Consider the following 16,972-nt stretch of genomic DNA (forward strand, 5'->3'; position numbering starts at 1 on the left):
GAATAATTCACCCGCAGGACACTTTCAAACATGACCTGCTAACATCAGGGCTGTTTGTGTTCACAACACAAATCAGAGAGAATTCAGACATTAATAAACTCTCAATCAGGGTGACAGCATACAATATGTTTATACCAAAATAAAACAAATATGTGACCCTGGACTTAATTTATTATATATTAATTATACATGTTTTAAAAAACATATAAATGTCTAATAATAGTAATTTGATCACTTAATTATAATAATACTTTTTAAATATATCAATATTACATTAAATAATCACACAATAATATAATACAAAATCACAAAAAATTTCATTTTATATAATATGTATATTAGCAACAATATTAATGATGAATTACTATATTAGTTGATTATTTATAAATAACTTTAATATTATATTTGATTATGTTATAAGATATATATATATATATATATATATATATATATATATATATATATATATATATATATATATATATATATATATATATATACATACAAAACAGAAATTAGAAACTGAAATTTAAAGGCTCATGTTGAAGCACTGAAATTACTGACTAAAAAACTAAAACCTGAATAACAGTATTAAGAAAAAGAAATTGATTGAAATGCAAAAGCACACAAAAAACAAAATAAAAAACAAAAAATAATTTAAATATTAATATATTAATATAACTATAACAGAGTTATAAATAATAATATCAGAAAATAATTTATTATTTGAGAATTATTTATATTATATATAAATAATAATATATTTGATCATCTAATAATAATTATAATAATAATGACACATTTTTAATAATTACATTTTATATCTACATAATTTTGAATTTTCCTTATAATTGAACAAACTGAATGTACAGCTATATAAAGGTTTAATTATGATCTCTTTAATTATTTAAATATGAAAGAATCTGGTGAAAGGCAGTTTAAATGACAAAACAATAGACATTTGTTTGAGATTGAATGGCTTCCCACATTCGATTTTCTTTCTCCAAACACAAAACAATCTGCCTGTTTGAGCATCTGAGCATTCCTTAAATGTACAACCTACACACACACACACACACACACACACATGTTGGGTTTACATGTTTTATGGGGACATTCCATAGGCGTAATGGTTTTTATACTGTACAAACCGTATTTTCTATCGCCCTAACCCTACCCTACACCTAAACCTAGCCCTCACAGGAGATTGTGCAAACTTTTACTTCCTCAAAAAAACTCATTGTGCATGATTTATAAACCTGTTTCCTCATGGGGACCTGAGAAATGTCCCCACAAGGTCAAAATTTACTGGTATTCCTATCCTTGTGGGGACATTTTAGGGCTGGGCGATTAATCGAAAAATAATCGAAATCGACATTCAGAACCTATAATCGTTAAAATTTTTCCAGGAAGATTATTTCAATTACTTTCCCTTTAAAAAACACTAGTGCTCCGTTCCGTTATTCCGCCGACATGTCGATGGAGAGCTTAAACAGTATTTATACAGTAAAAAGTATTTACAGGATATACAAGGGTAATTTTATTTAGAGGAGATACTGCTTATTTTCTACTTTTAATATGAAAAACATTGAAAATTATTTATTTTGTTTCCAATAGTGCAAGTTATTTATTTTCACTAATTTAAGAAAAATGTGACTTTTCGTTTTAAACAATGCTTGCTTTAATTTCAGTTGTTCAACACTGATGTTCAATTAATAATCATAGATCGTAGATAGTGTGTTTCCTTCAATTATTTTAAAATCAAGTAATGCACCCTTCATCCAAAAATCTCTCGCTTGTAATATGAGAACATATTTACTGTACAAAACTTGTCAGTGAACTATGAGGGCAAAAAAATAAATATTATATAAATATAATTAAATATAATTTTATTAATAAATAAAATAATCGTTCATTAATCGTAATCGGGTTAAAATGTTCAATTAATCGAGATTTTGATTCTAAGCCAAATTGCCCAGCCCTAGGACATTTGGTCCCCACAACGTGATGAATACCAGGTACACACATACACACACACACACACACACACACACACACACACACACACACACACACACACACACACACACACACACACACACACACACACACACACACACACACACACACACACACACACACACACACACACACACACTTATTCCTATCATTACGAGTTCATTCCATAGGTGTGATGGTTTTTCTACTGTACAAACTGTATTTTCTATCCCTGACCCTAACCCTACACCTAAACCTACTCCTCAAACAAAACTACAGGCATCTTTACATTCAAAACACTTCATTCTGTGTGATTTAGGAGTTTGTTTTCTCATGGGGACCAAAAGAAGTCCCTACAATGTCAAAATATTACTGGTATCACTGTCCTTGTGGAGACATTTGTTCCTCATAATGTAGGTAATACCAGGTACACACACACACGCAAGACTTAATGAGGTTTATATGAGAGGTCATAGAGTTTGCGCAGCGCTGACAGAATCTGTCTGTGTGACCCATAATGACCCACAACGCTGATCTGTGTCTCATAACCGTTGAGCTTCATTCTGGCTCGAGTCCAGATCTCACATCAGTCCGTCACAGACCAGATCAAACTACTGCAACTCCAGCAGACACAACCAATACTACGTTACTCTGTCTACATGCATTTGTGGAAACATTACTCAGATTTAATTATCTATAATAACTCTGGACTTCACCAAAACTAAAGCCATTATAAACCATTAATGACTAGCATTAAAATATTTGTGAACCGAATTAAAACAAACCCAGGGCAACATTATTTTTTTTATTTAGTTTGATTATGTGTATTAAATGGACTAAAACTGAAGAGAAAAAAAAAGAATTATATAAAAAAAACATATATACTAAACAGTCCAACTTTACAGACAAAATAAATAAATAAATGCTACAAAAACACACATCAAAAATAAAGCAATACAATACTAAAAAAAAAGAACAAAGAAAAGAAAAGACGATTAAGACTATAATTTAAATCATATTAAAGTTTTAAAAAGTAAAAAAGCAAATTTCTGCAGAATACCAACTGGCATGATATGATATTTGATGAAGATGATAATAAAGATATTAAAAAATAATAATAATAATAATAAGTATTGTAATGATTGAATGTTTAATATAGTCAATTTGTTTTTATACATATTTTTAAACACATTAATATATAGTTGCCAAAAATAATAGTAATAATATTAATAATTTTATTTATTATAATGATTATATATTTAATATATAACTATTATAATAAACTAAAATTATTTATTAAATGTATTAACATTTATTAAATATATAAAAATATATATCAATCACATATACACATATGATTATGATTATTATTAATTATCATATATATTATGATAAATGCAATAACTGGCCCAAATAAAAACAAAAATCATTATAAAAAATTATTTATTAATGATTAAAAATACAGAAAAAACAGTACTATTGTGAAACATTATTGCAATTTAAAATAGTGCTTTTCTATTTTAATATACTTTGAAATATAATTTATTTCTGTGATGCAAAGCTAAATTTTCATCAGCCATTGCTTCAGTCTCCAGTATCACATTATTATCAATGTTGGACACAGTTGTGATGCTTAATATTTTTTGGAACCTGGATTCTTTGATGAATAAAAAGTTAAAAAGAACATCATTTATTTAAAATAGAAATCTTTTCTAACAATGTAAGTTTTTACTATCACTTTTTATCTATTTAACACATCCTTGCTGAATAAAAGTATTAATTTCTATAAATTAGTTGCTATAAAAGCACAGATAATAACAAAGAAAGAAAGAAATGTACTGAACATACTGTTAGAAGTATTTGTATTTTAAATATATTTTAAATAAATGCTGTTCTTTTTAACCCTTCATTCATCGAAGAATCCTGATTAAAATATCACAGGTTCTGAAAAAAATATTAATCAACACAACAGTTTCCAACACTGATAATAAATCAGCATATTAAAATGATTTCTGAAGGATCACGTGACTGAAGACTGGAGTAATGATGCTGAAAATTCAGCTTTGCTATATTAAAATAGAAAACCACAATTTTAAATTGCAATAATATTTCACAATAATGCATTTTTTTAATGTATTTTTAATCAAATAAACGCAACCTTGATGAGCAGAAAAGACTTTGTTAAAAATCTTACTGATCCTAAACTTTTGAATGGCAGTGTATGTGTGTGTGTGTGTGTGTGTGTGTGTGTGTGTGTGTGTGTACCTGGTATTCATCACGTTGTGGGGACCAAATGTCCCCACAAGGATAGGAATACCAGTAAATTTTGACCTTGTGGGGACATTTCTCAGGTCCCCATGAGGAAACAGGCTTATAAATCATGCACAATGAGTTTTTTTGAGGAAGTAAAAGTTTGCACAATCTCCTGTGAGGGCTAGGTTTAGGTGTAGGGTAGGTGTAGGGCGATAGAAAATACGGTTTGTACAGTATAAAAACCATTACGCCTATGGAATGTCCCCATAAAACATGTAAACCAGTCCTAAACCAATGTGAGTAACTTCAGCAAACTGCCAATAACGCGAGTCCATTCCTGTCCTCTTGCTCTCCATTACTGCGGATGTGACTCATCACCACATAAAGAAAAGAGCAGTGACAAAGACTTACTCCTTTAGCCCGGAGCGACTGCGTTTGCCGAACCGTAATGACCACGCCACACCTACAACACAGGAGATCAGATTCGTATGGAAATATAGCTTCGCTTTCTGATCCATAACTCATACAGACGGCGTTTGTGGTCGGGTTTTCATGGCAACAATCGAAGAGCGCTTTACAGCGTCGCCCGAGGGAAAGCGCCGCATTAACTTCTCCTACCGCTTCCAGAGGATCAAGTTCAGGGAAAACAATGACGATAAACCCAGATGACCGCATACGAGCAAACACAGATGCATTGGGCTGTTCTGCTTGGTTTGACGTAACTAACTATTTAAGGATCAACACACGTCCTGCGCGGTTAACCCAAAGTTAGGATGCGATCAGATGTCATGCCATCACAAAGACTGAGATCCAGTGACTAAAACACAATACATGGTGTGGGGCTTTTGTCTGAAAACCTGAAAAGCGAGAAAAGAAGAAAAGCACAATGTTTCAGAAAGGGAACAAATGTCTTAAAGTGAGGCGAACACACTGTGTCTGATGATGAAGAAGAGTGGCACGAATAATAGAAATAAAATCACAAAAACTGAGATTTCATTAAATAAATGTCATTTCATTCATTTTATTTATTAATTATCTTCCCAAACTTGTAATAAGAGCACTTATGAACTGTCACCAGCAAACGAGATGTTTTAAGGCTCACTGCGTTTTTTCTTCAAAATAAAAGCTTCATGGTTTAAATGTTTAAGAATAAAGAAGTCCAAAATATTATTGCTGTAGTTTTTACAGTTGAGCTGCAAACATTTATTTTGTTTAATATTTTTTATTTAGTATTAAAATCATAATGAAAACAATATTATTACTATTATTATAGCTATATTATGTAATACTATTTAATGCATATCAATAGCTAAAATAATATTTTTCAATTATTACTACTATTATTATTATTATTTCAACCCATAATAACAATAATAGTAATTATATTCTTAATCCTTTTTTAATTTAAAATGTTTATTCAGTTATTTTAATAGTCCCAATAAAAATATTATTATAACGGTTTATAAAAATAATAATAATTAAAATAATAATAATAACATATAATGATAATATATATATATATTTTTTAAATATAGTAATACCTTGTCACATTTGTTACAATGTTTGTAAAACTACATTATTATTAGTAATTTTCTAGGGAAGCACTCCTTTTAAAGTCATATTGATACTAGGGCTGCAACAACTAATCGATAAAATCGATTATTATCGATAATGAAAATCGTCGACAACGATTCTCATTAACGATTAATCGGGTCCGCCCACTGTACACGTACAGCTTCAGAGAATCACGTCAAATTACAGCACTGAATGAAGCATTTCTATAGACACAATGCATCTAAAAATAGTGGAGGAAACAGACTGAGATGCTGCAGGAGAGTTTAGATCCCAAAACATGAGAATTCCTTGTTTTAAACTTTAAGCTAATAGCGTAATGGCTTGCCCTGTGAGGCGCTTTGACAGATCCATTTGCATCCTCAGCATGAAAACTTTCAGTTTATGGTCATATCCTTATCTGTAAATGTCACAAATTCACACAAGCATTTCCATTTATGTATAAAAGTCCATTCTGACAGTCTGAGTTTAAATCTTTACTGAATGGACATGTCAGACTGGAACACAGACAGGGAGACAATCAATACTCAAAAACATTAATTGTGCTGAAACATCTGTCGTTGAATGTTAAATTTAGATTTATAATACAACATGTAGTGCAAGTAGGGCTGTGACAAATGGGCTGTGGTAATAGAATGTTTATTTTAGCAATTCCGTCAGTGAACAAGCAGCCTACAAAACGCTAAAATGAATCAAAGAAATAATATATTAGAAATAAGAAAGTAACCTAAATAAGTGTTAAATAGGCTATTAAACAAACATTCGTTCCAAAAAATTCCTCGACAGCTCATCAGTCTTTTTTCTCTTTCTCTTCCCCATTGCACAGCTGCTGTTTTTAATAGCGATGTAATTACATTTATTTTATTTTATTTAGTTTATAAAGTTAATTTAGAAATCTATTTGGAACAGGTTTTGCTTGTGAACTTTAAGTTTTTGCTTTTTAAAGTTAACGACCAAGCGGCCAGCGGCAGACAGATCAATTGAGCCTTCTCAAGTCATCACGATTTAAATTAAAATCCATAGATATAAAAAACTTAAAGCATATCACAATATTAGTTTAACCGTTTAACCTAGATAAATGTGTACTAATAGGCGCATATCCAATCGTTTGTGCGGAGAGTGAAAGCTGAAGCGGGCTTTGCACGACATGGAGGCCCCAGCGCCATGTGAAACTTCATTTTTGCTCATAAAGGTAAGAGTAATAAAATTATTTTAAATTATTACTTCACTACTATAAAACGAAATAATTCAAATCAAAAACAAAACTCTTTCATTAGCTATAGGCCTAATCCATAAAGATGCATTTAGGCATTAAAAGCGCGTCCAGTGAGCAGACGGCGAGTCAGGATCGTCAACTTCATCTTTGCGACACTGACTCAGAAAATACTAGTTTATAAAATAAATAATTCAAACATCTCCTTACTTTTTCCCCGCCACATTCATGGTAATTGCTTTAGCTGGGGCTTTGCGGTCAGCTTAATCTTATTGCGTGCATTTGAAGGCGGAACTCTGCTAAAGGCATTTGCGCTCGTTGATGCTGCTGCTGCTGTTGGCGGGACACTAAACACCGCCACGGCAGAATAAATAGAGGAAACACTGTATTTTATGCTTGTTATAGTGTGTTTTTCTTCAGATATTTGTCTTTTCTCTTTATTACGACAGGTGGTCTAATAAATTGTTAAGCACTGTGTTTTCATAGCATTCAGAATGTGGAATAGTGTGATTTTGACAAAAAAAATTTTAATTGGAATTTAAGCCAACTAACCGATTAATCGAAAAAATAATCGACCAACTAATCAATTATCAAAATAATCGTTAGTTGCAGCCCTGATTGATACCCAAGTACCAAAAAAGTGCATAAAAAATTGCAACTGCAATTTTGTTATATTAAAAAAAAGTTTTTGCAAAGTTAGAAATGAAAGAGATGGTGAAGAAACATCAGAAAGCAAACACACAAACACACATCCAGCCGTTGTGGGTTCTCACCTTACACTTCATCATGTCCTGGACACGCTCTGACATGGACTGACCCGCCTTGGGCCGCACCAGGATGTAGAGAGCGTTGACGTCCGGACAGGAGCGCAGCAGCTTCTCCACCAGCACCTTCCCCATGAAGCCCGTGGCTCCCGTTATCAGCACGTTCTTCCCCGCGTACCACTCCGAGATCGTGGCCATGATGACGGTGAGAGACGAGCGCCGATCCTCCTGAACACTGACAGAGACAAAGAGAGAGAGAAAGAGACGACGAGCTGCCGATTCACCTGATTTACCAGTCAAAACACGCCAAACACACACAGCTTTCTCTCAAAGGACACTATCAGCTGGGAAAATACAGCGTTTCCTCATGACACATTCAGACTCTAATAAAGATTTAACCCTTTTCTAAGCTCCACCTTTAATAGTTACTGTTCATGGTTGCAAAGGTGTTCAGAGTGAATTGTAATTGTTGCTAAAAGGTTGCTAGGTGGTTTCTTACTAGCCCTCAGGTCTCTGAGTTTTTTTTTAATTATCATCCCAGCATGTGAAAATGGTGCGTCTGATCACTTAATGAAGTAACTGCACACATGCTGAACGTTAACACTTAGTGCTGCTGTTTGTTTAACACTTGCATGAGTAATAGTTTGAGCGATCAGTGATGTTTGACTTGGCAAACAGAGTTAATAAAGCATGAGTAGGTGTGTCGAAATGTTTGACTGCTCGTGTAGATTCATTTATCCTGGAGCTGTAGTGTTTGTTCAGTTTCATCAGACGTACACTTGAAAAGAAACTGAAAATACAGCTTGTATTCTCTCAGAGTATCTTCTGGGATTATAACAAGAACCAACGAGACAAAATTAAACAAAAATAATTGCTTTTCTGGTATATACGCAAATGACAATGCAAATGTAAAACATTTTATATGTTAAATATTAAATATCTTACACAACTAATATTAATATTACTATATTAATATTATATATGCAATAACGGATATTACAATATGAAACAATACTCTATTTTATTTTAATTTAAGTTATTATAATTTTAATATACACATAAAATATATATATATATATATATATATATATATATATATATATATATATATATATAAAAAATGCATATTAATAATAATAAATAAAAATATCAATATTAAATAAAATATTATATAATATAGTTAATAACTAGCCTAAATAAATAAAATAATTTTTAAAAATACCTACAGCTACATAACAGTACGTTATTATATTAAATACTATATATAATATTAGAATTAATAATAATAATAATAATGTTAATAACTCTGAATAAATAATTAATAAATACCTACAGCTACAATACAGTATGATTAATATTGAATGTATAATATTATTTATTCCTTAAATATTTGTTATAATACCAATATTAATATTACTATATTATTATATATAATATTACTGTTATATTTGTAATACATAATATTACAATATCATAATATTAAACAATAAACACTGTATTTTACACCATTTTATTTTCAGTTATGGATACATATTAAGATTGTGTACATATATATATATATATATACACACACACACACACACACACACACACACACACACACACACACACACACACACACACACACACACACACACACACACACACACACATACATATATATATAAAAATGGAAATAATAAAATTAATAATAATTAACTATAATCATATGATTATAGTAAATAACTTTAAATGAATTAGAAAATGCCTACAGCTACAAAACAATATAATTAATACTGATTATATAATTAATTAAAACATCCTTCATATTAACACATTATAATATATATATATAATCAATAATAACATTAATAATACTGATAATTAATAATAATTAAATTAATTAAATGATATAGTTACTTACTTTAAATAAATAAAGAACTACAACTACATAATAACAGTATGATTAATATTTTGATTTTATATAACCAATTACAAATTCGTTCCTTCATACCTAATACATTATTACTCTTGAGCTTATGTGACCCTGGACCACAAACCCAGTCATAAGGTTAAATTTTACAAAACTGAGATGTGTACATCATATGAAATCTCAATAAATAAGCTTTCTATTGATGTATGGTTTGTTAGGATAGGACAATATTTGGCCGAGATACAACTATTTGAAAATCAGGAATCTGAGGGTGCAAAAAATCTAAATACTGAGAAAAACACCTTTAAAGTTGTCCAAATTAAGTTCATAACAATGCATATTACTAATCAAAAATTACATTTTGATAGGTTTACAGTAGGAATTTTACAAAAAATCTTCATGGAACATGATCTTTATTTAATATCCTAATCCTAATGATTTTTGACATAAAAGAAAAATCTATAATTTTGACCCATACAATGTATTTTTGGCTATTGCTACAAATATACCCCAGCGACTTAAGACTGGTTTTGTGGTCCAGGGTCACATATGAAATAAAATATTTATTTAAGAGCCATATATATACTAAAACTGCACCTACAACAAATAAAACTAAAGTGAAAACTAATGAAGACTGGAATGACAAATCTGAAAACATGAAGTACAGTGAAGCAGCAGTATCTAGTGAAGGCAGTCTGTTGTCATTTATTGCTCCTGTCGCTCAAGTTTTTCAGAGGGTGAAGTAAATCAAGCCCTGTGGCAGCGATATACGACTCATTACATTCTCTGCCAGCTGTTACATCACTGATACCAGACATATTCTCATCTGTCCTCTGTGATCTCCTCCGTCCCGAACGCGATCACACGGGATACTGGGAACACGACTGATGGGAACGAGGAGAGGACGAACGGCCGCAGGTCACAGAGGATTAACACCTGAAAACCCTCTCAATGAATGCCACGCTGCTACACACACACACACACACACACACACACACACACCTCTGGTCACAGGCTCTCCACACGCTTAAAGACTGACGTCTGATAGAGCAGCAACAACTAAAGGCAAACTTTCTTATCAGGAAACCAATGAACTTTACTACTGCTTAAGTTTGAGTTAATGCAGGTCAGTTAACTTCAGTGGATGATATTATATAAACATATTAATTAATTTAAATAGATGATATTATATAAATATATCAATAAACATAAAAATCAATAAAATTATATAGAAAAATATAAATAAATGCACTATTTATTTAAATATCTTTAAAAAAGTATACATTTATTTTTTGCTCAGACAAAAACAAAAATGCAATTAAATTAACAGAAAACTTTTTAACATTTTTTTGGAAAAGCAACAGCAATTTAAAGCAATATTACACTTATTGTTTTTATGCAAACTCTTTTTTTGTCTGATCCAAATATATATTAATCTATCTAATTAAATATATATATATATATATATATATATATATATATATATATATATATATTTAGAGCTGCCAAATGATCAGTCGCGATGAATTGATTAAAAATAAAAGTTTATGTTTACGTAATATATTTGTGTGTACTGTATATATTAATTATGTATATTTAAATACAAACATGCATATTTAAAAAATATATATTTGTATGTACTGTATGTAAACACTTGTATATAACTTATATTACATATAAATATAAATATTGTATGTGTGTGTATTTATATATACTTAAGGTAAGCTTTTGGTGAATGCATTAAATTAGTGTGCATCGGATTTTTCTGTCTTGAAACTGTAATATAAAACAATACAGTTTCAAACATTGTGAATAAAGTGGTCTCTTCTGCTCACCAAGGCTGCATTTATTTGATCAAAAAATATAGCAAAAATATAAAATATTATTACAATTTAAAACAACTGGATTTATTGTAAAATATAATTTATTTCTGTGATGCAAAGCTGAATTTTCAGCATCATTCATCTAGTTTTCGGTGTCACATGATCCTTCAGAAATCATTCTAATATGCTGATTTGCTGCTCAAGAAACATTTCTAATTATTATCAATGTTGAAAACACTTGTGGAAACCGTCATGCATTTTATTTTTCAGGATTCTTTGATGAATAGAAAGTTTAAAAGAACAGCATTTATATGAAATAGAAATCTTTGGTAACATTATAAATGTCTTTACTGTCACTTTTGATGACTTTAATGCGTCCTTGATAAATAAAAGTATTTATTTATAACACAAAGAATCATACATTTAAATAACAGTTTTGCTCACTTCTGTGCTTTCATAGAGAAGGTCATGTTTTGAATAACAACTTCATCACATTTGATTTTTGGAATGCAGTTTTTAAAGTATAGAAGTACACAAGTTCCTCCAAACCATTCCTAAAGGTTTATTCTCAGTTTTCAGGTGTGAAGCGTGTGAGATTTGCTTCCTCAACTGACCGTTAGAGCCTGAAGCGGCTTTGAACAGCAGCAAACACAACATCCTCTTTCCTGTACGGACACACAAGCTCTGATGTTTGAGGTCGAGCGTCTCCAGATGCCTCAAGTTTACCCTGTTTTTGCATAAGGCACCATTTTGAAGAGCTTAGGCAAATGCGCATTTGGCAGCTTTCAGTGTCACTGAGAGGCTGAGGAGGAAAGGGTTTACTTAAGTACATGCAACGCTCACAGCGTTTTCACATCAACTTCCAGAGGTGATCTGAATGCACTACTTCATTTCATTTGAGAAAAAACTGCAGGTCTTTGCAAGAACCTGACAAAATAAAAGTTTAAAGAGAAACTTTGAAGGTACTGTGACAGAAATATATTACTATTGGACAGTATAATGTACATGTAATGTCTAATGTCTTGTAATGTCTGTACATGTAATGTAATAATAATAATACTAACACTAAACACTAAAAAAATACAAAAATTATTACAACTTTTTTTAAAAACATAATCACTCCAGATTTTGGTCCATGATTTAATTTTAACAGAAAAGTAAGGGTTTGTTTAATTGTCATTTCATTAAAATATAAAATAAATTAATGTTTTGAATTTTTTTTTGTGTAGTACCAGAAAATTTGTAATTTCTGCAAATAAATAAATATATAAACAAACAAAAATTAGATAAATATGAAAAAGTGGTGTTCTTATGAATTCACTTAATAAAACACGATTTAAGAAATTGTTAATTAATTGATTAATTAAACTATTAATTTGATCGGTAAAGGGTTAATTTAAATAAAAATTTAATTAAAATATAAAATAAATGAATGTTTTGAAATTCTTTGGAGTACCAGGAAATATTACATTTCTGAGGAAAAAAATAAAAAATAAAATTAAAATAATAATAAGGTCCTATTATTGTAATAATAATAATAAATAAATAATAATAATAAAAATAAAACAAAATATAAAAATGATTACAACTTCAGTCTTAGAGATAATCACTAATTTTGGTCCATGATTTGATTTCAACTGTAAATGAAGGTTTTGTTTAATTGTCATTTCATTAAAATATAAAATAATGTTTTGACATTTTTTGAAGTACCAGAAAATGTTTAATTTCTGAAAATAAAAAATAAACTAATAAACAGTTGCATTAACAGCAATAAGTTAAACAGAATAAATAAATAAATAAATACGGAATAAAAAATTAATTAGTTAAAAAACACATTCACACAATAAAAAAAAAAAAATCCATCAAAATCCAAACATTGTGCAAAAAAGATCCTATCTGAATTAATAAAGCATTTATGTTTTGTTACTAAACGCTTGTGCAACTTTGCTCAAATTCCTTGAATTGCAATGCATTAAATTCATCTTCCTGTCATTCCAATTCAACTTCCTGATGATTCTCTTCAAATTCCACCTTGTGCATTTCAAAGAAAGCCAATTGTCTAATTCTGTCATTCACACACACACAGTAGGTTCACCACCACCCAGAAAGCAAACAGGTGACCCACGGACCCTTAACACAAACCAACACTTACTCACAAACACACGTGTCAGCTACACCTCTGATTTATTATGCAGTGTCAGATACAAGCTATATTCCAGCTGCGATCTGATCCGGTCCTGATACAATACACCACAACAAAGTCTGCTTTAATTTGGGCTTGAATTACAGGAAGTGTGGACAAGAGCAACATTATCTGCTGAGAAGCGTCTGTTTCAGCCTCCCTTCCAAGAATAAAGAAACAAACACGCTGCAACCCAATGAACAATCACTCTCACCGGCCAAAAACACCTCAGTACGGCCCGTCTGGGGTTATAAAAGACACTGAGCTTTAAAAAAAAAAAAAAAAAAAAAATACAAGCATGAATCCACAGGAAACCAACTACCCAAACAGGAAGAGGTTTTCAGATCTATTGAGATACGTTACCATTCAGAAGTTTGGTTTACTTTTTTTTGGCAAGGATGCATTACATTGCTCAAAAGTAAGACTAAAGACATTTATAATGTTACAAAAGACAAGAAATGCTGTTCATTTATAAATCAGCATATAAGAATGATTTTTGAAGGATCATGCGACACTGAAGACAGCTGAAAATTCAGTTTTGATCACAGGAATAAATTACAGTTTACTATATATTGCAATTTAAAGCAGGTATTTAAATAGCAAAAATATTTAGTAATTTTTTTATCAAATAAATGCAGTTTTCTAAGCATCAGAGACTCTTTCAAAAATATTTTAAAATATTATCTAAATTATCTTGAAATGGAGGGGAAGATAATGCGAGATGCAAGAACAGGAGAAAACAATGACTTGAAAAATGTGAAAAATTCTGCACATCTCGCACGCCTGGTCTGAACTTGTGAAGGGGTAATAAATGTAAATGTCCCATGAACCTGTAGGACCTGTTCAGAGGATTTTATCAGTAGCCTAAGGTGATTTCTGACACCTGGTTCTAACCCAAGATCATTTTCATGCCATTATCATATGTGTCTAAATATACTATATGAAATATCACTTGCCAATTTTAAACATGGATATCATATTCATTTGTTTTATCACGATACGATTACTCAGTGAACAACAAAAAAAGCATTTTATTTATAGCATTTATATTTACATTTGTCTAATATAATATTCTTTTGTTTTCTTTTTCTTTTTTTTATAGAAAAAGTGGGGTCAATATTATCACAAACAAATCTAGCCGGATCAAAGTTAAAATTAATGAAACAATGTTTCAGCAAATGTATCACTAACGGAACAAATCAATATCATTTTTAAATGTAACAACAAAATGATTGACTGTTAGAACTTTAGAACTTCATAATGTTCCAGGATGTGGCATCATTTTGGAGGGAAAATGCAAGTAAGCAAATAGCAGCAATGGATTTGATTGACTGAAGTCTGCTATACACTTTATACAGTAATAAATTAATAACACAAACATATTCATATTTCATAAGTTCAAAAGTTCAGAAGGTTCTGATCTAATACTACTCATAGTAGGCATGTTGATTTACTGCCATTAGTCACATTACAGCACTGACTGAGTGTGTGTGTGTGTGTGTGTGTGTGTGTGTGTGTGTGTGTGTGTTTGTGGGTTCATTGATTTGCCCTACATCAGCTGAACATCCTCTGGGAGCACTGAGAGCAGATTGCTAACAACATCATTAGCTAATGCATCACTCCGACACTCACTGCTCAATGTACATGAAGAGACGGCCAATAATGGCATCTCATTAGAACAACACACTTTAAACTCAAGCGCAATAAATCCACCTTTATCAGACGGGTTTGCTATTACTGTCCGTCATATTCCAGATGATTTAAACCGCCCAGAACTGCACAGCAGTGACCCACAACAGATGAATCATGCACGGAAATGTATGTAAAATGCATGTAAAATGTTTTCGTTTGAAGTATGTAAAATAATGCTGTTTTCGTGCACTAATATTAAAGTGTCTAAAAATGCCATTTTTGTGCAGTAATTACTACGTAAAATGTTGTTTTCGTGCACTAATCTTAGTGTGTAAAAATGCAGTTTTTGCGCACTAATCCTAAAGTGTGCAAAAACGGCATTTTCATGCACTAATCCTATAGTACGTAAAAATATTTTTGCGCACTAATCAGTATGTAAAATGTTTTCATTCACTTATCTTAAAGTACGTAAAAACACTATTTTTGTGCACTAATCTTAAAAGTGTGTTAATGCTGTTTTTGCGGACTAACCAATCAGTTTGTAAAATGTTGTTTTCGTACACTAATCAGTATTTAAAATGTTTTCATGCACTAAATCTTAAAGAATGTAAAAAAGTGCTATTTTGTGCACTAATCAGTATGTAAAATGTTGTTTTCATGCACTTATCTTAAAGTATGTAAAAATTTATTTTATGTGCACTAATCTAAGTGTATAAAAATACAGTTTTCATGCACTAATTAGTATGTAAAATGGTTTCGTGCAATAATCTAAAAGTGTGGTAAAATGCGTTTTCATGCACTAATCAATATGTAAAATGTTTTTTTCTCGCACTAATCTAAGGGTGTAAAAATGCAGTTTTCGTGCACTAATGACTATGTAAAATGTTTTTTGTGCACTAATCTAAAAGTGTCTAAAAATACCATTTTCGTGCACTAATCAAATAGTACATAAAAACACTTTTTTGTTTACTAATCAGTATGTAAAATGTTTTCGGGCACTAATCTTATAGTACGTGAAAATATTTCTGGGCACTAATCTCGATATAAAATGCTTTTTCGTGCACTAATCTAAAAGTGTCTAAAAATGCTTTTTCATGCACTTATCTGATATAAAAACACTTTTTGTTCACTAATCAGTATGTAAAATGTTGTTTTCGTGCACTAATCTAAAAGTGTGGTAAAATGCGTCTTCATGCACTAATCAATATGTAAAATGTTTCTACACACTAATGTAAAATGTTGTTTTCTTGCACTAATCTAAGGGTGTATAAATGCAGTTTTCGTGCACTAATGACTATGTAAAATGCTTTTTTGTTCACTAATCAGTATGTAAAATGTTTTCGGGCACTAATCTTATAGTACGTGAAAATATTTCTGGGCACTAATCTCGATATAAAATGCTTTTTTGTGCACTAATCTAAAAGTGTCTAAAAATGCTTTTTCATGCACTAATCCGATATAAAAACACTTTTTTTGTTCACTAATCAGTATTTAAAATGTTGTTTTCGTGCACTAATCTTATAGTACGTAAAAATACTGTTTTTGTGCACTAATCAATATTTAAAATGTTTTCGTGCACTAATCTTAAAGTGTGTAAACATTTCACTCACTAATCTTGCAGCA

The 16,972-nt window shown here is 30.6% G+C and overlaps 1 protein-coding gene across 1 annotated transcript in view; it reads right to left on the minus strand.

The window, feature by feature from the left end:
* The window catches only part of LOC141333200 (fatty acyl-CoA reductase 1), a 41,389-nt gene that overhangs the window by 19,802 nt on the left and 4,615 nt on the right, over window positions 1–16,972 (minus strand). The window contains exon 2 of the mRNA XM_073838150.1: window positions 7,810–8,035. Coding sequence (XP_073694251.1) covers window positions 7,810–7,998 — 189 coding nt within the window. The 5' untranslated portion in view covers window positions 7,999–8,035. The remainder of the gene's footprint in view (window positions 1–7,809; window positions 8,036–16,972) is intronic.

This window comes from Garra rufa, chromosome 4 (assembly GCF_049309525.1).
Source record: "Garra rufa chromosome 4, GarRuf1.0, whole genome shotgun sequence".
NCBI classification, from domain to species: Eukaryota; Metazoa; Chordata; class Actinopteri; order Cypriniformes; family Cyprinidae; genus Garra; species Garra rufa.